This window comes from Ctenocephalides felis, unplaced genomic scaffold, assembly GCF_003426905.1.
Source record: "Ctenocephalides felis isolate EL2017-DRISC unplaced genomic scaffold, ASM342690v1 CF-g0.4_SCAFFOLD_01170, whole genome shotgun sequence".
In the NCBI taxonomy this organism is placed as follows: domain Eukaryota; kingdom Metazoa; phylum Arthropoda; class Insecta; order Siphonaptera; family Pulicidae; genus Ctenocephalides; species Ctenocephalides felis.
In genome coordinates, this window is record NW_020537324.1 from 59,879,190 (window position 1) to 59,905,432 (window position 26,243).

Genomic DNA, 26,243 nt, shown 5'->3' on the forward strand with positions numbered 1-26,243 from the left:
ATATTATTTATTTTTATTTAAAATTCAATTTAATTCGCGTTTATTAATCCAACGGATCACAGATTTTCTAATATTTCTAATGTCCTCGTCATCAGTACGACAACATCCTCCGATAAAAGTGGCTCCTGAATCCAACCAGGAACTGACGTAGTCTTGTACAGGAACACATCGGTCTTTATCTTTCCACCTGAGGAAAAATAAAGATTAGAAAAAAATCTTTTTCGAACAGTTTTTGATTTTTTAAAATTGATTCGGTAGTATGAGCTTAAATGTGGACGAAAATGTAAACACTTTTTCCCAAATTACAAAGAAACGGCTCGGCCGATCGTCGCCCAAAACGTACAAACGATAATCCTCATCAAGATACATCAAATGGATTTTAAATTGCTGAAATCAGTTCAGGCGTTTTTGAGCAAACATCCATGAAAGTTCTAATTTTGACAAATGGCAAAAAAACGATACTAATTTTTGCAAACTTTGACGAATTTTCAAAATTAGACGACTTGTCGTAGAACTGTAATGTTTTAGTATGATCTAGAAGACCATGATATCTATCTATCACCAAAAAAATCATGAAAATCGCCGAATTTTGTGAAAAATATTCATCGACAGAGATGGAATAACTATTCATTTAATTTACTTTTTATAAAATTATTTTTTTTTCAACTTAATTTAATATTTTGTTTCCTTTATATGTTATTTACGCCTTTGCCATGGTAAAAGTTCAGTTGGTTCTTTTTACCCCATCCATGTGTTAGATTTGTAGAGGTTATATAAAAAACTAAAATAAAACAAATAAATGTCGCATACTTAAAAAATATCATCAATATCAAATATCATCATGAAATAACATCTTTCGCCCTCTACTTTTAAATATTGTTGTTAAAAAGTTCTTAACTATGCTTCTTTTTGAGATATTAGGGGTAGACCCTTTTATCGTGGATCATTAAGCTATGCTCGGCCCTAATATATGCTAACATTTCAATAAACGTGATTTTAAATTATGACATTTTACTTTGGAATTCATTATTTTATGTACGCCTGCAGATAGTAATCTATCTAAAACTAACAATACATTAAAACAGTTTACAAAGTATTCTAAATTTAAATTTAAAATGAACTTAACTTCTACGAATTGCGACCGTATGTTAAAACCACGAATCACAGTATTCTATGTAACATAAGGTATTTCCAAAATGTCATAAATAACAAATTTATTGAATATTTGTGATATGTTTGGGTTATTTAATTCCGTTAATGTTTTTTCAAAATATACTTAAAGAAAGGCTTACCCTTCGGTCGGCGTGTAATTTTCGCCACTGTTGGGATAAACAACGAGCGGTATTTGGGGCATCTGATCCCTATTGAGGAATTTGCAGAGACCGACGGCGTATTTGGGATGAACGCAATTGACTCCAACAGCGAGTAAACATTGGGACTCCCTTGCCAGCTCCCAGCAGCTCAAGGCCGCGTCGCGGAATAACTCGCCGTGGGCGAGACGAGATTCATCCTGGGAAGGAAAAAATATTAATTCAATTGAGAAAATATTGTTAAATCTTTGCAAAGAGTAGAATTATACGTGGTTGTAACTACAAAGGCAATATGATAGTCTCATATATAAGAAGTACTAAAACTGAATTTGATTATTGAAAAATGGCACGATATAGTAACCATAATACCGATGTGCTTTAGAAATTGGACAATAGTTATATTTTTTCTACTACTATCTTTAAGAAGTTTTGTTCAGTACAATTTCACATGAAAAAAATAAAATTTTTAATTTTATTGGTGAAATATTATCTAATTTTAGGAAAAAAATGATTACAGCAGAATCAAACTTATTGTTAGTCGAAGCTAAAAATGCCATACAAGGCAATGATACCGATGTGCTTTAGAATCTCGAAAATAATTACAGTGGTACCCCGACATACGTGTGTTTCGTGATACCAGCCACCAAAGAAGCAATTTGTTGTTTCAACATACGAGCAAAAATCGAGATACGAGATTTGAGCGAATTCAGAAAAATGTTAATGACAAAATGAAAATATGAAAATTTGTAAGTTGTAACAATGAGTTTCCTACCATAGAATTATTTCGGCTTTTTATGATAATGATTTATTAATTAGTCATTTATAGTTAGTCATTTTAATTATATATTTAAATTAAATTAATCATCAAATTAATCAAATTAAATGTGTACAAACGATTCATCCACGCGATTACATATATCATAAATAGACAGGAAAAAAACAATAATTAAATTAATAATAAATATTATATTTATTTTTAATATTCCAAAAACTTAACAAAAACCATAGTGGTGGAACTAATTAATTACATTTCAAAGTATTTAAATGTAAAAAAATGACATGGAGATACGATCTATTTGACATACGAGCGTGGTTATGGAGTTAATTAAACTCCGATGCATTACCATAAATAATAAATTTGTGTTATTTTACGAATTTTTAACTTTTAAATAGTTTCATTCATTTTGTACCCAAGTTTATTTTTTTTAAAAGAAACTACAATATCATTTTTTACGTCAGGAACACAGAAAGACTAATTTTAACTGGTTCCAAAGAAAACTAATAATAAATTAGTTTTTTTATTGTTATTTAACTTTTTAAGCTAAGGTTACAATTTGCTTTGCTTGAAGTCTTAAGAAATGGCCATTAACAAGCTTTTCCTATGATACTGTAAATTTCATACAGCGCATTGAGAAACTTCTGTATGATATATATTTTTTTTGCATTTATTATTTAACTATTTTATAGATAATCTATTATATCATAAATTTTTTTACTTAAATTACTGCTAATTCCATACAGTGTACAGAGTAACTGGAGCAAAAGTTTAATGTTATTTATTCTCTCTCTATTATATATATATTTTTTGATTTTTATGTATTTTACAAGTTTGTACACTTAACACTTTTTACACGTGTTAAAGAATGTTTATATAATTATTTTAATTTAAATCTATCCTAATTTACCTGACATTGAAAACTAAGCCATGCTTTTGTGCCGGGATACTCATTAACTATTAGTTCAACTAGGGCTTCAGCTTCCAACTGCAATATAATGATACCTTTATAGTATATAATATTAAAAATATTAATTAATTTTTAAATTTAGTAGGTCTTCTTAATACATACTTATAACTAATTCAATTATGTTTGAAATAAATATAAAGAAATTGATATGTGCTCAGGCGTAAATTGTTGCGGTAGTTACAATTTATAGAGACTCTTTTGATGAAGATATTCAGATGTGTTTATATTTAATCGACTTGATTGTTATATTTATATGACAAACATGAATGGGATATTTAGGAAAATAGTCTGAAGTATTTTTTAATTCACTTATGCGAATCTATAAATTATATAAAATCAATTATTTTGAATTAGTAACTAATAAAATATATATTTTATTAAATTGGGTATTTGATATTGTACGCAATAAGAATTGAAAAAACTATTAAGAAATTACACATTTCGTACGTATAACAAGAAGTAAATTTAACATATTAGAAAAAGTTACAAAACCCATTTTACTTACAGAGAATGGAAACAGATATAATTGTTAAAAATATGTTTTGAAATATAAAAATTATTTACCTGACATGGAATAGTTTCAATTGCTAATCCGTCTACACCTGCGTTTATTAAAGCTTCTATTCTTGGTCTATGCCATTCTTGGATTTCCTGTAATAATATCAAAATTTTCAAAATTCACGTCACATACCAATGTGTAAATAATGTGATTACACAGTACATTAAAATTTTCACTACAATAGCAATCTTTTGTCTGGAAATTAGTTTATCATTTTTGTTCGCGAATACAAATGATATTTTGATACTGTTATCAGTTTACATCGTTACTAAAAATAATCTTATCAAATTGTAGAAATGACCGATATAAGGAAAACATATGTGTTTATAGTTGTACTGACCTCTTTCGTGATCGTTTTTGCATAAGAGCCACTGTATTCTGACCCGTCGTGCAGATGTGCTCCATAAGGTCCAACTGACCCCATTACTAGAGGTCTTCTATCTATAATCAAATTTTATAATTAGAGATCTAGATTTAAAACATATATACATATATGTATATTCTTGTAATATTCAAGTTTCAATAGTTTTTTCATATCCTTATTTATGGTTTATACCTTATAAGTCTATAGAAAGCAAAATATACAAATGATCAAGGTAAAAAATTGATTGGATTGGAAGTAGATATTATCAGAGAAAATAAAAAGAAAGCAACTGCAGACAATGTGTTCATGGGTACAATTCAGAAGTCTTATTTGAAATTAGGCGGTATTGATTATTCTGGATATCAAAGACAGAGTCAGATGATTATGCAGATGATCTCATGATGTTATCTAAGACTTAGACTAAATTACAAGTGTTGTTGCATCCAAACAAAGCAGTAAGAAGTGGTGATGATTTCCAATTAACATAAGTTTCTGGTAATATAGGTGAAGTGAGTAAGACACCATCGACCACCAGAAATAGGGAGATCATAGCTGAACTATACAGTACCAGTACACTTCATATTCAAATAGTTGGTCGGACAAAAATATAGCAATTATAAGGATTACAAAATTGTAAGGAGTACAGATTTACAAATAAGTTTTGTAAAAAGTTGGTAAATGAGGATTGATTCAAAATGTACAGTGAATATTGGCACATGATGCTGTAATAACAAATATCTAATTTATAATAATTTATAAAAAGATAAGATAATAAATATCTATAAAAAAGAAAATGTGATACTAGAAAAATCATAAAGAGACAATTATGGTGATTTCCAATTAAGATAAGTTTCTGGCAATGTAGGAAAAGATAGTAGGACATCATGGACCACCTGAAATATGAATAGGGAGATCATAGTTGAACCATACAGTACCAGTACAGCTTAATTTTTTAAAAGTTGAACGAAAATATAGTAATTATGAAAATTACAAAATGCAGTTCTTGAGAAAATTATGAACTGGCGTACAAATAAATCTTTTGAAGAGTTGGTAAGGTAGGGATAATTCGAAAAGTTGATGCACTTTCAATATTACATTACATTAACAAAATACTAATTTATAATGATTTATAAAAAGATAAGGCAACAAATAACTGTAGGAAAGAAAATGTGACACTAGAAAATTCCAATTAAGATAAGTTTCTGCCAGAATCTTTTTGGCAGTGTAGGCAAAGAGAGTAGAACATCATGGACCACCAGAAATAGGAAGATTATAGCTGAACTATACAGTACCAGTAACACTTTATATTTAAAAACTTTGTCGAATAAAAATATAGTAATTATGAGAATTACAAAATGCAGTTCTTGAGAAAATTATGAACTGGCGTATAAATAAATCTTGTAAAGTGTTGATGAAGGAAAAATGAATCGAAAAGTTGATGCACTTGGGCAGTGGCATATTAGTACATGATGCCATATAAACAAAATACTAATTTATGAAAAGATAAGACAATAAATTAACTAAATAATAGCAAAGAAATTATGATACTACCAGAACCATAGAGAGACAAAGAAAATTTTTCCTAAGATTTTTCCTCGAGCAAGAGATTTATTGTTATTAGCGACAGTCTCAATAAATATGTCATATTATCGGTCGATTAAAATTTTATTAGATCCAATAACTTACTGCTTTCAGGATTTTCCTTTTCATATAAATATCTAGCTCGAAGTGCCAGCTTGGCAGTATTGAACATTAAGTCTTTTGATTGCTGCCTCGTCAAACCCAAATGTTCCATGTATCCTTCTATACTTGCTTGATAGGTATTTGTGATGATAGCATCTGCACCAGCTAAAATAAAGGACAAAAAATTATATAATGTAATGAAATGAAAGTATTTTCATGCTAGTGGTTTACTACTTTCACTAAATAAACTGTAGTACCAACTATTTGTACTGTTTCGAGTACTTATATGTTTTGGTGAACAGATACACGACTTTGTAATTATAATTTATAACTACTGATGTCTTCAGGCAAATTGCTGGAACTTTCCGTACCAAAAATGTTTTTAGTTTCGTCAAATCAGTTGATTCGTCTTCCGCAAATCGTCGACAAAAATTTGTATCCGAACACACACACATAAACACACACATCCATTTTCTCTAACGTTTGCCAAAATGTTTAGAAACCTTTGAAACATAAAGATTTTTTTTATTTTCGATTTTGTTGAGATTACTATAACTTTCTCATTTAATTCACATGGCGGCAAAGATGAACAACACTTTAAATTTATTATTGTAATAACAATTATTTTTGAATGACATAACTTACTATATAGCAAATACTACTGAACATTAAATAAAATCAAAACAATTATTATATTTGCAAATCCGATGGTCAAAGTTGCATTAAAATACTGTTACTTTTTGTATATTTTTTTGAATATAAATGTAAGTTTTTTCTTCTAAGCTAAGTGAATATATGGCTTCAGATTTTGACGTACAGATTATTAATCGATAATCCTGAATCTAACAATTGTGTTGAAACTTAATATAAAATAAATAAATTATTAAATATTTATTTGAATAACATTAATTTTTACATATTGATATTTAATAAGGAATACATCAAAAATATATTTTTGCACATATTTTAAACATTTGTAGTACCAAAAAGCACAAGAAACTACGATTTTTCTAAAATTTTGTTTGTGATCATGACTATCATGAGATGTTAGTTCTAAATATTTAAAAACTTCCATTACCTAAAATTATAAAAATGGTTGTAATATATTTGTAATATATTTTAATTATATTTTTTACGACTGTTAGTAAATTATAGTTAGTGAATATGTGATGTTTTTAACTACATATTACGGAGTCACTTTGAGAATTATGTTGATAACGTTATAAAAAACAAAATATTCATCTAACAAACGTGTCTGATTTGATTTAAAATAATCTTGTATGCATTGAGTATTAGAGATAATCGTATTATATGAGAGGCTGATGCAATTATCTATTATAATTTCAAATGTAAAGTATAATGACATTTCTTGCAACCAAATAGAATTCCGATAATTCTCATATATATTTATACGAATAAAATTTAAACGCTGATATTTTTTTTGAGATTAGAGCTCATTAAAAAATTCTATTAAATTATTAATCTTTAATCAATCTATTTGGATATTTAAAGTTTATATTGTTTATGAAAGGCGGCGACTATAATCAGGTTTAATCAAGTTTTTTCTATGTTTTTTATTATATCTGAACTTGACCTCCGATAAGAAGAACAAAATATTTTTCTTAAACTATATTTAACCTTTAATATAATTTCAATTATTGTTATGAATAATGTTATCGGTTGAATTATATCATATTTATGTTGCTAACCATAATTTCTAAATTAAGATTGATTAATTTTGCCGGAATAAGTAGTAAATTATGATTCGAAAATTGAGTGTCCAGCAAAAAATTATCATCAATTAGGATTTGGTGCTAGATTGGTTTTTTATGTATAGTAGGTACTTAATAAAAAAAAAATGGGACTAAAAGTTCATAAATATTTCATTAATGTTTTCTCTGATCATTCTTCTAATCAAGTTTATTTGAAAGATTTCAGTTATTTAGCATTAACGTTAAATAGAACTAAAATTCTATATTTTTTATTATTCAATATTATTTCTATATTTACCTCGTAAATAATCTAAATGTGTCTGTATGACATCTTTTGGTTTTGTTGCGTTGTACCTGGCAGACCACAAAGGATCACCATCCACATTTGGTCCAACATATTTTACTAATTGGGTAGAGAATCCGCCATCCAAAATTAAAATTCCTTCCAAATCTTGATTTTCTAATTCCATGATTAATAATTCGAGATCCTTCTGTAAACGTAATCATAATATGATTATTATTATTAATTAACAATTAAATAGAGTACTAAAGATCTTTAAAATATTAATTGTAAACAAATTTCAGGTGTAGAACTTTTTTAGATATGTTTTTTAAAACAAAACGGTAAAAGAGCAAGCTATAAAGAACTTTAATATTTAAAAAAAAATTCATACTAACATTGTCTGATGACTTATTTGTTTTCAACTTTAACTTATTATTGATGACTTTAGTTTAGAAATTGTTTACATAAGAATGCATTTAAGCAAGTGATGGTAGAAGCTAAAATAATGTATTATTTCATCTCATGTCGCAATATCTTTAAAAAATTTTCAATATAAAACTTTGAAACTTTGAAAACTCAATATCTTGTACGAGGTACTTGAACTCATGGATTGCTGTCAAGTTTCGTGATTAACTTTTTTGGATACCTAAATGAATTTTGTATCTAAAAATCTGTATTTTTTACTGCTAAATAAAAAGAAATAGGTCCAACAACAATTTATTCAGAAAAACTTGATTTTAATTGACACAAATGGGACACTTACTCGTGGCTTATTGATTTTTATTGAGCTAGTCAGATTGCATAACTTATACTTTTCATAATTAATTTATCTATTATGGAAACAAATACTAAAATTAATTATCATGCTCCAAATATAAGTAGATAATTATTTATCTCAGTGAGAACTTCAAGGCTGCTTGACAGTATTGTTACTACAATGATGTAATGCATTTATATTTATGGTGTAGATTTGTATATATATATATATATATATATATATATATATATATTAAGGTGGTCCTTAATATGGACATTTTCAAATTTCCTTGCTCCCAAGGGCTAAAATGGTTCCAAATTGATAAAAAACAATTCTCTGAAAGTTTTAGCTCTTAATATTAACTTTCAAAGAAATTAATTAAATTTTGATAGCTTTCCGAAAGTGAGCAAGAAGAACTGCGTTCACACAATTTGAATTTAAAAAGATAAAACAAGATTCGGAAAATCTTCTTCAGGTCCACATTTTTTTCTTTATGTAAAATTATAGGATGGTCAGTATTAAAAGAATTTTTGAAATGAATAATGTGCTCAGAAAACATTGTTTTAAAGTGTCTTTTTTGAATTATAAATATGCTGATTCATTCTCTTGCTGATGTATTGGAAACTTTCACCGACTAATAGTTGTGTTTGTGGTGATAGTAACATGTGTTTTTTCCTGGTCTGGTGTGAGTGGTGTGTATAATTTGGTTCTTTTAATAATTTTTCTAATGTTATATTTTTAATTCTAAAACTTTCCCTTATCGTCTGAATTTCTTTTAACTGAATGATGAGACACGTCTAGTCTCGAAACGTATAAAATTTTTTTATTCAATTTAATATTCAATATGTTTCAACGTCGAACAATATACATATATATATATATATATATATATATATATATATAAATATTCCAACGAAGTATCTACTTATTACTCTTTAATTATTAAAATATAACTCTCTCGCAATTATATTTTATTTATAATCATTATTACTACGATCCAAAACTAAAACTATAAAGAAACCAATTTTGTATTTCAATTTCTTTCAATTCAATCATTAAATAATATTTATGTTTGAGAAATAGATCCAAAACTAAAACTATCAAGAAACCAATTTTGTATTTCAATTTCTTTCAATTCAATCATTAAATAATATTTATGTTTGAGAAATAGAATTTATGTTTGAGAAGATGATAAATTCAAAAGTTAAATAACATATTATGTTATTTAACTTTTGAATTTATCATCTTCTCAAACATAAATTAGCTACAATCATAAACTAATTATAAGCTATAAAATAATTACAATCATAAATCCAACAGTGTTATCACTACATTAGTAAAAGTCAATAGGTTTTATGATAACTCTGATTGTATAGTTTTACCAAAAATGCTGAACCGATTTTGAAAATTTAAAAACCGTTTGATTTGAGTTGATAAATGAAAACAGTTGGCCATTTGATCAGTTTTTTTTATAAAGATTAGCCTTTCGGTGTCTTGATAATTTATTGGTGAATTTTTTTACGATTTGGATGAAATTTTGTTTGATGTAGAGTTGAAGGTCTTATAACATCCTAAAAATGCCACGAAATGTGGTTTGAAAGTTAGAAATAACGGGCCAAAGAAATAAAATTGAAAGAATATTTGAATCAATGAGCCAAAATTAAAGATTTTTAATTTATATTTTTTAAATATATAGAGTAAATAAAAATTAAAATATTGCATTTGAGAGAATATTGGAATCAAGGATCTATGAACTAGAATTGCTGAAATTCATAAACGTTGCACTTTGTATTTGTTTAATACATATTTTCTAAACATATAGAGTAAATAAATGTATTTTGTTCTCGTTTATCAGTTTATTGTGTACTTTTACAAGTCATAAAACATGGTTCAACCGGTGCCCAAGTTCAATGAGTTCGTTGTCGTTATTCACATGTTTATTGACTTATGTGATGATAATACCTCGCCTGTCGATCTATTATTGTATTTAACGCATACATAATGCCTGTCACGTAGTCCTTTTATATAAAAGATATTTAAATATAAACAAATTGTTCTAATAGTCCAAAGTATGCTAGTTTTTTTCTAGCAAAAGCTGGTAGTTGCGAAACAAAGAGCCAAAATCTGTTGGGAGCGAGCGGTGGCTAAGATGGGCTTTGAATGTGCTAATTATTAGATTGTTAATAGGATAGAAAATAAATTTAACTTTTAACGATTAAAATTTTTAATTCGTTATTTGCATTACAAGTTCAACATCCCAAGTAAAACTGACTGTAGTTTTTCAAATTTTAAAAATCCGACATATTGATATTCGAAATGGAGCACAGCATAAAATTTTGCACTAACATTGATAATGATTTTATTTGTAAATAAGAAAAATAATGAAAGTTCTGTTTTACAAAAATGTAGAAAACTTAAAGTACATTTGCTCAGATACATGTAATAGCTATGGTTTCCGAGATTAATATCCTTTTTACTATTTAATTTTCTTATTTACAAAAAAATTCATGATTATTGACTGGTCAGTTGTATCAATGTCAGTGCAAAATTTTGTGGTGTGTACACATTTTTAGATGTAATATTCTATGTTTAATATCTGGTGATGACATTAAATTGTATGTCAAAACGTTTGGAATTAAAGATTATTTTATAAATCTTTGTTTTTTCTTTGCTTGATGTATCGCCCTTCAAGAACTTACTTATATATCTCAACATTAAAATTAACTATATATATATATATATATATATATATATATATATATATATATAAAGTAAATTACGATCATCTTTATGTTTTTGGCTTGTGTAGGCTATTTAGGTACCACAAGGTTAGATACTCGTTGTCTTTTTCAAGAAATACCTACACTATTTTAAGAATAGAACATAGTTTGCATAAAAATCAAACCTTCCATAATAAATTTTATTATGATAATATAAAAGAATGAGAACATTACATAACTATTATAAAATTTAAAAAACGTTATACAAAAAAAGTATTGTAAACTGTAATTATAATTGTTTTATCATATTAATTGAATTGTGGAATATTCATTAGTTTCTTCAAATTCAAGTCCTGTTTTTATCAATTATATAATAATATATCTGAATTACAGAAAATAAGTAAAAGTATGTTAACAAGTGAAGAATTATCATATTCCTTCAGATAAGGACCCTCCGTTAATCACGTGATTGATTTTTAAGTATTTTTGGACCCCTCTCCTTGCGGATATTTAAAATTACTGCCATCCCCTACCAAACATCACCTGTAGTTTTAGTAACTATTTTTTAAGTGCGTGATTATATATTCTGCTCAGTAATTATGGGTAAATAAAACATTTATCCATAATCACTGGAAAATAACTGAAAAAACTATATCAATATGAAGTGTAGGATAATCATCATATGGGATGTTAGACTAGGATATAAATAAGACTCACAAAAACGGTAATGTAAAATCATACAGTTCAATTTTGACCATAGAATGAATTATTCTCAAATGCAACTTACAACAAATAAATTTAATATTATGACGTTTTTAAATAAAATCACGGTTAATATTTTCATCAATCCTTATTCATCGGTTGGTTTGGAAAATATTTTGTAGCAATCAATTGGTATTATATTTTTGGTTAGCAACTTCATCCTTAAGCCAAATAAACAGCATCATAAGTTTTTAGATCATGCCTATAAAGTTTCCATATATATAATCTCATTTAATTTTAGTAGTAAGTTTTAAACCTAGAAAACCTAAGCAGTATTTCAATTTAAGGTTAAAAAATCCTTTACATATCAGTAAAAAATTAACCTATTATGGACAAAGTGTGACTAAAAACGCACGTGTAGTGTAGCGTTTATTTTACTGATCCTATTTATAAATACCTTGACAAATTTTCTGAATTCGAATAAATGAAGATTTCTCGTATATTTCTAAAAATCAACTCTAATCGCACCGTTTTAACTGAGGATCACAGACACTGAACGCACGTTTGTACACAAATAACTAAACAGGCTAAATATTATTGCTTTATATATGTATATCTATACAGTCTTACTCTTATTTGTACAACGTTCTTATTATGAGCAGGGCTAATCACTATTTTATTAATATACGAAGCTGATAACACTAGCAACATGTAGTGGTAAACAGAGGTTTTATTGTACATAGAATTAATGACAACTAGTGGGGTGCATGGTATTGTGCCTTAAGACAAATTGCTGGAACTTCTCGTACCTTAATTAAAAATCTTGGTACGGAAACCAAAAAATTAAACAAAATGTGTACAGTTTAATAAAATCTCTATAAAATTTCTGATAATTTAATATACATATGTCCAATAAACATTTTAGACCGCCAAATGACATTTTTTTCAAACTTATTTTTATTGAGAGTTCATAACCGCTGGGCGTGCCTTCTAAAAAAAAATAATCAGTTGTTCATCTTGCCAATACAAGTTAAATGTTTTTTGAATTATTAAAATCGGACACTCCGTTCTCTTAAAAACTGAGTTACCGTTTTTGGCACTTTTTGTCCCGTATCTTTGGAACGGCTAAACCTGTCTTTGCCAAAAACTAATCAGGACGTCTCCGTATCGAAGGAATCGAATGTTTTTTTGAATTATTTAAATCGCTTCATCCGTGATCCCGAAATCGTCGACGAAAATTTGTATCCGAACACAAACACACACACACACACATACATCCATTTCAGAAACCTTTGAAACGTAAAGATATATAGAAATTTTCATTTTCGATTTTTTTGCGATTACTATAACTTGCCCTACGGGAAGTTAAAGATGGCGAATTGATCTAACTAAACAATTAGTCTAATTGTAAGAACTTCCAGTATCGGAAATATTTAGAAATTATTTTAATCGTTATAAATTATTAGCTGATATTCTCTTATAAAACATTTTGCTTATCAATTTTCTTCTAAAAGTTCTTATTAATTATCATGTCAATTTGATTATTAACAATGTAAAGAATAAAATTTGATGTATGCAAATAAAAATTATGTTTGATGTTTGTGAATAAGAATTAAGATTTTGCAACTTTTTAAATTGTGACTACAAAATTTCCAATATTTCATTTTGCAAATATATGTTTTGCTTTACAGTAGAAACTCATAATTGTGATTCCCAATTGAAATCTTTCAAACAAACTTTTAATATTTATGAACGTATTTATTATAATGCACGAACGCACACGTATATTGACCCATAATTCAAAAATTTAATGTATTTTTATAATTAAATTCAATTTGAGTCAAACATTAATAACAATTAGTAAATGTTGTAGTATTAGTAGTAGTTAAAGGATTATTAAATATGAATATTGAATAAATTATTCATTTGTAAACCCTGTCTTTACAATTTACGTATATTGTTATCAATTATTAAGACTACTCTTCCCGTAGATAATTAATAGTTCAAAAATATTTGTATTAGGACCGATAAATATGTTTTCGTACATGTTATCAAATAGATAAAAAATTCATATTATCGGCTAATTATGTTATTTTGTTCACGAGCAAAAAGGGTTTATATTACTTATTTGATGCTTATTTTGATAAAGTATTGATTTTAAAATACTCGTATTTATCAGATTTCATGTTTAATATTTATCGATCACACTTGACAAATTTTTTATGGAAAAATTAGAATTAGTTTTATACATACTCTATTATATATACACACTCTGTTATATATACACGCATTATCATAATTATACTTTATTAGGAACAAGTGTTAATCAACTGTTTAATTTTCAATTTACTGAATACATGAATGCAGAAAAGATAATTATCTCTTGCATTAACTGATTTTTAATTTGTTGTATATTAAAATTTTAAAAGTATCGTCAAAAATGATAATAAGATTATCGTATCTAAGGAGAAGAAGCAATTTGTAGCCAGAAAAAGTTAAATATCTGACTACTATTTTGTTTTTAATTGTATGTTTATTGATTATCATAAACTCTATATAAAACTTAATCATTATATAAAAAATATTTATAAGTTTTTTTAATTTTTTTTTGCTTATGATGATATATATAAGGATTTATCGAAAATAAAATACTACTAATTATTACTAAACTCATATACTAAAATAAAAAAGCACGTCTATTGTCAAATATAAAAGATAGACTACTTCATAGAATTTCCATAAAATAAATCAACTTTTATCAATATTACTCAGATTGCAATCTTCCCCAAAGAAAATTGTCTGTAACTGCTATCTCAAACATGCCTCTAAGATTTCAGGTCATAATAATAGATAGGAAAAACTATTTGTATTGTTTTATAAATGATAGGAACATAATCGTATCTTATCAATTATTAAAGAAACTCTTGAAACAATATGTATTTCATAATTTATAGTCAATTGTTAACTCTTTGATAAATGGGTAGAATTTATTGACAAGTTCCAATATTGCTCAAGCATACACTTAAAACACATTGAGAAATATAATACTTAACCTAATTTTTAATTAAGATATGTATTAATTATAAATCTGTAGATTTTGTTTAAAAAGATTTTTTTGTTTTGTTTTTGAATCTGGACCTAAAAGTTCTATGATCAGTTATGATAATATGTAAAAAACATGGTTTTCTGGAAGACATATAAACCTTTGGCCTATCTGTATTTGATATATATTCATTATTAGTATTTTTAGCAAATTCAATACACATTATTCTGAGATATTATGTGTTCATAATTTTTCAATCAAATCTTATTAGCTTTCGGTCTGAAGCAGTATTATGTAAAATCGAATACAGATTCCGGATATAATTTATGATACATGTAAACATCTTATCAAAATGGCGATAGTCTATTTGTTGTAAATTGCGAAACATTTATTCATAGTTGAATAGCAATAAAAACTATGTTCTGTAAGCTATTCGAATGTAATTTCTATTTTAGCATTTTGACAGTTTTTACTACATATTTATATGAAACTAGTGGTGTACGGCATCGTGTCTCATAGAAAACCTCTTTAATATTCTAAGAATATTAAATGTTTTCAAATAGATTATTATAAATGCTGTCACCTTCATTTTTCTTATTTTAGAGACAATGTATGAGACCATATGTAAATAAAGAAAACTTAATCCATCGGATTTAAAATGACGGAAGGACATTCTAATATTTATAAGAGTTATATAAACTGAATTGCAAAGTTAAAATTATTTATTTAAACTATATAAGTGAGCTTTAGAACTAAAGCCAAAATTAAAATTAAAATCCGGATTATATCAGATCGACAAAAAAAATTAAATTCTAAAATGGATTTTTTTTTCAAATGCAATTGTTTAGTCAACACAAACAAAAAGTTTTTAGCACCATTTAAAATGAATGCTTAGTTTTCTCAAAAATGCCATTTTTTGCACATGTAGCTCCGTATTTCCGAAAAACCTAGACCTGCTTTTCCAAAAACTAATCACCACTTCTCCCCATCATTACGAATTGAATGCTTTTTACGAATTGAAAGCACCAAATATAGGTAGAGTAAAAGTAAAGATAAAGCACCAAATATAGGTAGAGTGAAGGTAAAGGTAAAGCGACTGAAAGAGAATAAAATTAAGAACAACTATTGGGTTTTTTTATTAACCAAATTTTAAATTAATACAGAAAATTCATGAATATCTTTGTATGATTCTAAACATGTTATTATTCAAATACGGCCTAACTTTTATAAAAGTAAGTTTCTCTTACAGCTCAAAGTTTTTGTTTCTTGCTGACGATACAATTCGATATTTTAATACTAATTATAAATATGATAAGAAAGTGATCACGTCGGAGACCTGCTCAATATGATTCACATGCCGAGAGTGCAATGAATTTTTGCATTGAATCATAACCAGCATTTCTCTGATAACATATGTTGCTAACATGTATCAGCTAAATTGTACGTCTTTATATCTTATCAATTAGGATGAAAAATAAATCATTATAAATAGTAACATTTTGAGATGATGTAGACATGTGGAAAATATAATCTGGCTTAGATACAGTTCCGTGTAGCTTTTTTTTTGTTTGACTACGTCACTACGTCGACGAGAAAACAACCCAACTATTGACCTATCTCTAATATGTTTTATTATTAGAAAATCTTTAATAGTGATGATTGGTAATAATGTTAATTTGATGCAGCGATGCTAGGGCAGAGCTATTTTTACTTCGAAAGATATTTTCATCAAAATTTTGAAGTGACCGATGTCACTACTGCTTGACATTAGGCTGCTCGAGGTGGTAATCGAACCTTCTAGTTGGTGGGTTGAAGATTTAAGTCATCATGAGGAATGGGGTAAATATTTCTTGAGAAAATAAAGATAAAGTTGTATATTTTTACAGTGTTGTATCATTAGAGGGACTCAATAAAAAATATCTACAAAAGTGGTATGAGAATATAAATCTAATCAGCAAAACTGTTAGGATTTTTTAATAAATTGGTTGACTTTTTTGGATCCAGTGACTTTTTGTCCATTATTGTCTTAAATTTTCAATTAAAATTTTTATATGTATGAAAAATTAAATCTGGTTGTGGTAAGAACGTGGAACTACCACAAGGTTTCGAGTCACATTTCGTATTGGATCTAACCTAATAACAAGCAGTAGTGAAAAATTTAATCGAATATTTATCAAAGTAAAAATAGATATTACTTAGATGATCACTCTTAATTAGAGATGATTTAATCTCAATCTCTTAATCTCAGATTCAGAATTGAAAAAGACAACCATTGTGTTGCTAAAACTAACAAAACAATGGCTAAATGTCTTCATATAATGTTCAAGTTGTAATTCACATGGAAAATATATTATCACAGATTCTCTGAAATATATACACCAGCGCGGTCCTTAATATGGACATTTTCGAATTTTCTTGCTCCCAAGGGCTCAAATTGATAAAAAACAATTCTCTGAAAGTTTTAGCTCTTAATGTTAACTTTTAGATAGTGCGCAATTCAATCAAACTTCTTATGGAAATAGCATGGAAAAAATTTTGAAAATTAAAAAAAAAAAATTAGGTATAACTTAGCGACAAATGAATTAAAAGTGAAAATTCGTGTCATTTTTCATTGAAAATTCGACGCTCTTTTTTTCATGATATTTCCATACAAAACTTTGATTGAATTGCGCTTTATCTAAAAGACAATATTAAGAGCTAAAACTTTCAGAGAATTGTTTTTTATCAATTTGGAAACATTTGAGCCCTTGGGTGCAAGGAAATTCGAAAATGTCCATATTAAGGACCACTCTAATATACACGGTCATATGTATATGGAATATGTACATGGTCATAGAATATTTACTGGTCACAGTAAATACTCTTCATTAAATATTTCAAAAATAATTTTTCAATCAATTTTTGATAAACAAGATAATCAAACAAGTTTTAATAACAAGATAATCATTTCATATATCATATCCGCATTTGTAAATATACCAAAAAATGTTGATAAGATATATAAGATTTTTAAGATTATCATTAATTTTTGCAAATAATTCTTTTTCATAGTGTATAAATACTAAGTTACTATGCCTTGTTTTATAAACTTAAAAGATGTTGACATAAGATCAAACGAAAAATGATGATGTTAAATAAGAGTTATATAAACACTTGTTTATATTAGTCTGTTGCAGATAAGATATGCGTATTTTTGTATCAATTATCAGGCATGCGCCCCTGTTTCTCTAATAAAAAATGGACCTAAAGTTCACGACAATTCTGGTTAAAACTGGAAAAAAACATCTATCGTGCAATCGTTTATCAGTATTTATTCAAATTTAAGAAACAAAAAAGTGTTATCTTTGCGTATCAGGACATTGTATTTATTGCAGTATGTTTGTCTACTTGAAATATCACAAATTAGTAAATAAATCAGATGTCATATTGTAGGTATTCATCTTTGTAGTAATAGCGAATGCGTATATTTGAACGGTTTTGTTGGAAAAATATTTGCTAGGTTGTTGTATTAAAATGAATAGTAAATAGATTTCTTTATTTCTCATTTTGAATGTGAACTAAAATTGATGCGTTGTAGGCTTCAAGAAGTCTAATAGTTTCCAGTGCCTCGAACAATTTCATTGAGACCTAATTATTTTTTGAATATTTTTATTGTAAATTACGTTTTACCGATTTAAATTGCAAACAATATTCAAACATTTTTATATACTACAATATACAACATATCTTCCTTGTTCACGAGGTTAACTGAGATTTTCCTTTTCATAAATGTTTATTCCTGATATACAAGTCAATTCAACCGTAGTTTTTTAAAATTCATCAGTATTTGTTGAGATATTTTGGAAGTTCCGAGTTCAAAACCAGTTTCGCTTTCAACCTTATATCAAGTAGTAGTGATATCCAATTGTAATTTTAAAGTAGATGACACAAGATATAAAACAATTTCATTAAACTCAAAGTTATCACTATTACGAAATTTTTGACCACATTGTAAATGTTTTAATGAGTATTTTAGGTATATTTTGTTAGCTTGTTTTCTGGTTTTGAGAACAGTTGTTTAGTTCACGATACCTTAATTTAATATCAGTCGGAAACGATATTTCCAAGTTGAAGCGTAACATGGCCTTGCCATAACATTTTTCTGTCATGCGTCAAAATCGGTCTCTAAATTGAAATATGTGAAAATATATTTACGACTTAAAAAGACAACTATTGGATTGTTTTTCAGTATCCATTTGTTACATATTTGCTGAGTGCTAAATTTAAATATTAGCATACGACATAAGTAGTGCAATATTAGAGACCATAAATAAAGAACCAATATTATAGGCCATTATAATCAAGGACATGGTATCTAGGCAAGATAAAACTACAATTTGTTTGATATTTTAAGCCATTATTAAGTTACATAGTGGTTTAATAGTTGCATACAATTGATGCCATTGATAATATCAATGGAGATATGATAAATTTGAGTCCTCCTACATTTATATTTTTAGATAAAGTAAAGCTAACAAAAGATCAGAACCCATATTAATATTAATATGGGTAAATCCAAATAATAATAATATATAACATCCAAATTGTTTGTTGGAATTTAAGAATTTTGATATCAATATTTTTTTATTCATAATTTCGCCTAGTAATCGGCAATGTTATCCAAAGTTTAGCAGTAACAGTTGCTGCTTAATTTTGTTTGTTACAAGATATATTGTGAACAATAATACTTTAATTAAACCTTTATATTAATATTTATAAATGGTCATAACTATTTTTCATATATGTATCTATAAACTAAGGAATAGTTTATAGATATTTTCTTTCAACTGACTGGTAAATTAACAAAATTATTGCTAGTAAAAGAAAAGTGGCACCACTATACCTAGTCTTACCTATAGTAAGTATAATATGTTAAATATTTTAAGTGAGCAAGACCGATAAAAAATATTTCTCTTAACCTCATAACTACAAAAATTTACATACTAATGCTCTTGTTCTAAAGAATTGATGCACTTTGTGAACGTTTAATACGAGTGCGCTCAGAGAAGTTATTCCTGCACAAAATTTGCAATGGCATTCTCCAAAGTCCCTTTAATCCGAGGCAGGTACAGCTCAACAAAGGTGGTCGTTTGATAAATTCCCTAGTCCAGGATGTCCGCTCAATAAAAAATACCATAGGATTAAGGCATTAACAGCAACTAATATGTTATCATAAGGCAACGGGGGCCACTGAAAATTAATATCCAGCTTGGGAACAATGTGTCATGTGAGACCTAAGGGGGATTTTGCTTTATATATGGTAAAGTTTTTACATACAGAAGCTCGGAGTATAGATAATCGCTTTATGTTGTAGCTTACGGTAAGACTAAGGCATATTTTAATAATGGAAAATAAAGAATAAAATTAATAACATTTTTTTATTAGTTTTATTATGTATATTTACATCTGCCTAGTTTAGAACATTTAACAAACTTGATATTTTACAAAGGATGTTGCATTACAATCATGATTTTTTTCAAAAATAAATTAACCAGTTAACTGCGACGTTCACATCACGTTAAGCAGAGACTACAGCCATCCAAATCGTGTATTTGCCAAATATATTTTTCAATCACATAGTAAGTTGGTAAATTTTACAAAATTGAAATTTTTTTTTGCTACATTTTGCTTCTTTGTTAACATAAGCATTTATATCATACGTATTAAACTAAAAACGGAAATTCAATGATATACGAGATATATGGAATTAGAAGAATGTGTTTTTCTCAAAAATGTTATTTTGAGTTGTAAATTGTCACTGTTTTATATGCATGATGAATATACTCGTCAATATACAAAATTCCGTGACTATTTCATAACGAGTATATATTTATCAATAACAGTTGATGTTAAATTACTTATCATTGAATAGATAAATTATATGTTGTCTGTTATTATAGTTTATAATCGAATTTATGGAAACAAGAAACTCTCTAATATTCATTCATCCAGATAATAGAAAAATTATTGATGTATAGAAGCGTGTCTTTAGGCATATTATTTATACATATCAAGTCGGTTGATCCATATGAAAATGTTGAGGATACGAGTTTAAACTATATTAGTGAACTTTATACAATATAAATTTTTGGTACGGAACCCATAAAAAAGGCAACAAAATTAGTATTTATTATTAAAATGTCCAATAATTATTTTGAGGTTACTAGCTTGAACTATATAGATAAGTAAACTTCATACATTATAAAATTTTGGTACGAAACCCACAAAAATGAAAACAAATTTGGTACTTATTATTAAAATGCCCAATAATTATATGTACAAATGTCTAATGATCATTTTAGGCCGCTAAATGGCATTTTTTTAACTTTTTTTTCTGGATCTCAAACACCGCTGGAACTGGCTTCCCAAAAATTCAATCAATTCCTAACAGTACAAGTATGTATGGTTATTTAATATGTGTTTTTGAATCATTCCAATCAGATGCTCCGTTCTCTCTAAAAGTGAATTATCATTTCAGGCACTGTTTGCTCAGAAAAAGCATGATCGTTGTCAAAAACTATTTAGCACGTCGCACCATAAGTAAAAATCCAATGTTTTTCGAATCATTCAAATCGTAGATATTTGTATTTTGTATCCGCACACACATACATCAATTTTTTCTAATTGTAAGGTATGCCAAGTTGTTCAGAAACCTTTAAAACGTAAAGATTCTCATTTTTTACGATAACTATAACTTACCCTAAGAGAAGTTAAAAACATCATTATGTTTCTCAAAAAATTTAATAGACGGACGTTTTTAGTCCCAGTTTGACATTTTTAACTTACCGTAGGGTAAGTTATAGTAATGGGCGGAAAATCGAAAATTAAAATTTTTGCATATCTTTACGTTTCAGAGGTTATTGAACATTTTGGGATACTTACGTAAATTTTTGTCCATTTTTTCGGGCGCACGGATCAGCCGATTTGAATGGATAAAAAAAACATTCGATTTCTATTGAAAGGGAGATGTGCTGCTAAGTTTTTGGCCAATGTCGATCTGGCCGTTTTGGAGTTGCGGAGCAAAGAGTGCAGATAATAGAAATCTAGTTTTTGAGAGAATGGTGCATCCGATTTGAATGATCTAAGAAAAACATTCAATTTGTAATGATAGGGAGAAGAGGTGATTGGTTTTTGATAAAGGCAGGCCCAGCTGTTTCAAAGATACAGAGTTAAATGTGCAAAAATGGCAATTTTTGAGAGAAATAAGCATCCGATTTGAGTGATTCAAAAAACTTCATGCTTGTGTTGACGAAACGATTGTTTTTGAGAAAAGATTTTTTTTCATTTCAAAGTATTTTTTTTTTGTTTATCGAAAATAATGCAGAATTTGATTTTAATTCTGGTTAAGGTTTAGAAGCTCTCTTATATACTTTTAATAAATAATTTTAACTTTGTAATTCAGTTTATATAATTCTTCCAAATATTAGAAAATGTTACTGTATTTACAATAATCTATTTGAAAACATTTAATATTCTTCGAACATTTCGTTACAATACGTATATTTCCAGCAATTTGCCTTAAGGCACGATGCCATACACCACTAATTATTTTCCTATGTGGAAAAGACTATAAAAATAATATATAAATATTATAATAAATTTATTATCAATACACTAAATGGATGCACGTTAAAGATCTTCATACGATATATATCATCGTAATTGCTCGTATAAGTTTCACAATTAATTCTCCAATGACTTCTAGAATATGTTTCATTCGCAAATATTTTCATTCATCTGTAACGCGATGCTATCGCTGACAAAATCAATTTTGCCGCAATTGTTGTTTGAGGTTTTCGCCAAGATCGTGATTTGTTCACTCTCCTTTTCTTCGGATGACAAATGATCGTCTCTGTTGGTTACTATTGTGCTCTGCATTAAATCACTTTTGGCCCACCGTACCGAGACATGGCCCGTGGGCGTCGATATTATCAGGATGATGGCACGCACATAATTCATGTTGAATACTTTTTCTTATACAGACTGACCTACATTAATTCTGAGATTTGCTCATCACGTTTGAGCTCCTATTATTTGATACTTACAATAGAATAACGTTTTTTAATGTATCGATAGCCATGAGCGTAGTTGTAATATATACCCTAACAATGTCGACATGGTGGCAAATATGATATATTACTGTGCTCGATAAATATTGTTTAAGAAAATATTGAGTTGTTTGAAATTTAAATATTTTTTTTATATTAGTTGACCAACAAACAAGTGTCGCAAGTGATCCTGATATATTGCTGAGATGAATTTAATAAATTTGACTTCATTCTATATAAAGCTGATTTGCATCAATCAACGAAGGGCGTCCGTTAATCACGTGGTCGATTTTTTGGATTTTTGGATCCCTCCCTCTCTTTGTAATTTGTCGAATTAAAATTATCCCCCTACCCCACCAAACATTACGTGTATTTTTAGTTACGTAAAATTTTTTGTACAAATTTTTCTAATTTACGAAAAAATTGTAATTTTTATTTTGTTTAAAAAAAATTAGGTAAAAAAGACCCCTCCTTTCCCCATGTGATTTTCTGTCAAACCCCCCTCCCCCTCATATGATTGATGAACGCCCCCTAAGTGGCTGGAACTACCGGACATGAATAGGTCCCGGGTTCTATCTCATTTTGAGCAGCCTGTTGTTAAGCAGTAGTGATAACCATTTTCACTTGGAAACATAGATAGCAATATGCTTGCAATATATGCCTTATTACAGAAATTGTAATAATTAATTATTACACACAGATAAAACAACTATTTGGGTTGTCATCTGTAAAATATTTTTTACCCTTAGATTAAATTATATCTGTATGAAAGAAAATTTTAACCTTTTCTGTGATTTTAATGAAAAAAATAGCAGAATATGATAAAAATCCTTATAATTTTTTACAATTCTTAAAAACCAATCTGAAAGCTATTGTAAAACTATGAATTAATATTTGCAAATTGGTTTCAGAATATGTCCCAAATTGGCGCCCAAGTATGTCCCAAATTGGCTTATCCATGAAGACTACAATTTGTATGCGGTGACAGAAGAAATCTGAAGACTTGCATCTTAGTATAGGACTAGATTGGAAAACTTGTTCTAAGTTGGCTCATCCAAAGACTCCCTTTGTATACGTTGACAGAAGAAATCTGAAGACTTGTATCTAAGTACAGGACTAGGTTGGAAAATCATCCAAATGAATTTGCTAGAGGCCTGATTTCCTCCAACAACTCTATAAGCTTAGAAAAACAAACCTGTTAGATTTAGCAACTCAAAATGTAATCTACCGATTATAACAGTTATAGTGGCCTTCCACAAGAGATTGCCTCTCTTCAATACTATAATTTTCTGAGTTCATAAGTTTATTAAAATAAAGTCTTGATTTTTCTTTGTAGAGCACACCAACATTTCGATGGCTGGATGGTTCGATTCCCGCCTGGGCCAAACTCGACATCAGGCAGCGCGATGTCAAATTTCTGCCCGAGGTTATGAATCTCAATAAAAATTCAAGTAAAAATCGTCTTTTGTGGGTATAGTTGCAATAGGCCCACAACTACTCGTATTGGACATAAAAGATAATACAAATGTCACACATAGGAGTTAACCGACGGGTTGCATCTCATGAAAAAATTAGGTTAGGCCCCAAAACTACCAGGTCATGTAATTCTAAGGACAATATTTTTCTAAGTAGTTCTGATTGCCGTTGAAACAATATATATGAAAAATAAAAAAAAAGTTTTTATGAAATAATATTGTCTACTGCAAAAATATTTCTTTAATAATATCTGCAATTGCGAATAATAAATTATTTTAGATTATTGTCAGATCCTAATAATGTAATAAAATTACCTATATATTCTTTCAATTCTTGAAGTAACTAATGTTGCACTAAATACTTGAACTAACTATGTAAATAAATTATTTATTTACTGTGTATCTTTCTATAAAAATTGTTCTGTTATAAATAGTAGGTATGGCAATATCATAATTATAAAATTATTATATTATTGCAAAAAAATTATGTATAAGTAGTCAGTAATTACTTATTGACTTAACTAATTCAAGTTAATCAACATTATAGTTAATTTATAAATATATTAAAGTTATGTTGGAGTTTGGTTAAATAATACTAAATTAATAGTTTTCCAGTATTATTTTGTCATGAGTAGTAGGTATGCAATATCATAATTATAAAATCATTATATTATTGAAAAAAAAAATGATGATGATAAGTTTGTATAGTCGGTAATTAGTTGTTGACTTAACTAATTCATGTTAATTAACATTATAGTTAATTTATAAATATATTAAAGAATTGTTGGAGTTTGGTTAAATAAAACTAAATTAATAGTTTTCCAGTATTATTTTGTCATGAATAGTAGGTATGCAATTTCATAATTATAATATTATTATATTATTGAAAAATTGATAATGATAAGTTTTCATAAATCGCAGGTACTTAATTAAATGACTCATGTTAGTACAAAGCTAAAAACGAGTACAATGCCAAGCATTTCTTATGAAATATTCTTTATTATATCATTATAATTAATTTAAGATGTTAAATTGATATTTAATTTCTAAACTATTTTAGTTTTATTTACTACTAAAACCAAATTAATAATTTTCAAGTATCCTTTCAAAAGTGAAAATGTTCGAAAAAACATTTTTTTCTCTAAATTAATGATTATGTTAGTTCCTAAAAATTAATATTTTACAAATTAACATAACTAGATAAGTCAATAATTGCAATTGAAATTTTATCAAATTAATTTTGCATGCTTTAATTTGGTAGAAACATTATCTTTTTACAAAAGAATTCAAAAAGTTATAATTTGAAATTGTATCTTAAAAAATAGTTGTAAATTTTGTTGCGTACCTTGAGTTTCACTATATCAAAAAATAATTCATGAAAATACGATAATCCACCAATAAAATTTTCTATATAATGTAACTAATGTATGTTTATATGTATGTGTGTGTAAATAACCAATTTGATCAAAGTCAATATTCATATTTATCTTCTTAAAGAAATATCAAAAAAGTTATGATTTTAAAAAGCAATTATATGCTTTATATTATATTATTTGTTATATTATATATATTATTTGTGTTCTACTATTTCAAAATATACTTTATGAAAATAATATAATAATCAGTTCAATTTTTAATGTAGTGTGAATAATGCTTCATAATTTCAAATTTATCAGAATTTTTCAGAGTTTCAAGTTTTATATAAGATCATATTAATTTTCTAGATAAATTCTATAGTTTAGTTGATGCAAATACTTATTTTCACATATTAGGTTTATATAAACTGTTATTTGAAATTCCCTC

General features: G+C 27.4%; 1 protein-coding gene across 1 annotated transcript; it reads right to left on the minus strand.

The window, feature by feature from the left end:
* Positions 1–24: 24 nt before the first annotated feature.
* On the minus strand, positions 25–12,397 carry LOC113367465 (homocysteine S-methyltransferase-like). Its single transcript, XM_026609072.1, has 8 exons — positions 12,293–12,397; positions 7,672–7,864; positions 5,665–5,826; positions 3,955–4,055; positions 3,620–3,706; positions 2,996–3,073; positions 1,293–1,510; positions 25–187 (listed from the first exon to the last, which is right to left on the minus strand). Exons 2-8 carry the CDS (start codon positions 7,841–7,843, stop codon positions 25–27), a joined length of 981 nt encoding a protein of 326 aa, XP_026464857.1. The 5' UTR covers positions 7,844–7,864; positions 12,293–12,397.
* Between the last annotated feature and the right edge of the window lie 13,846 nt (positions 12,398–26,243).

What these genes read in the sequence shown, in the direction of transcription:
- LOC113367465 (XM_026609072.1), bottom strand. Translation starts at nt 7,843, where the DNA reads ATGGAATTAGAAAATCAAGATTTGGAAGGAATTTTAATTTTGGATGGC. An exon ending in AAAGGAAAATCCTGAAAGCA is followed by an intron (nt 4,056 to 5,664) that starts GTAAGTTATTGG and finishes ATTTGATTATAG; the next exon opens with ATAGAAGACCTCTAGTAATG. An exon ending in TTGAAACTATTCCATGTCAG is followed by an intron (nt 3,074 to 3,619) that starts GTAAATAATTTT and finishes ATTATATTGCAG; the next exon opens with TTGGAAGCTGAAGCCCTAGT.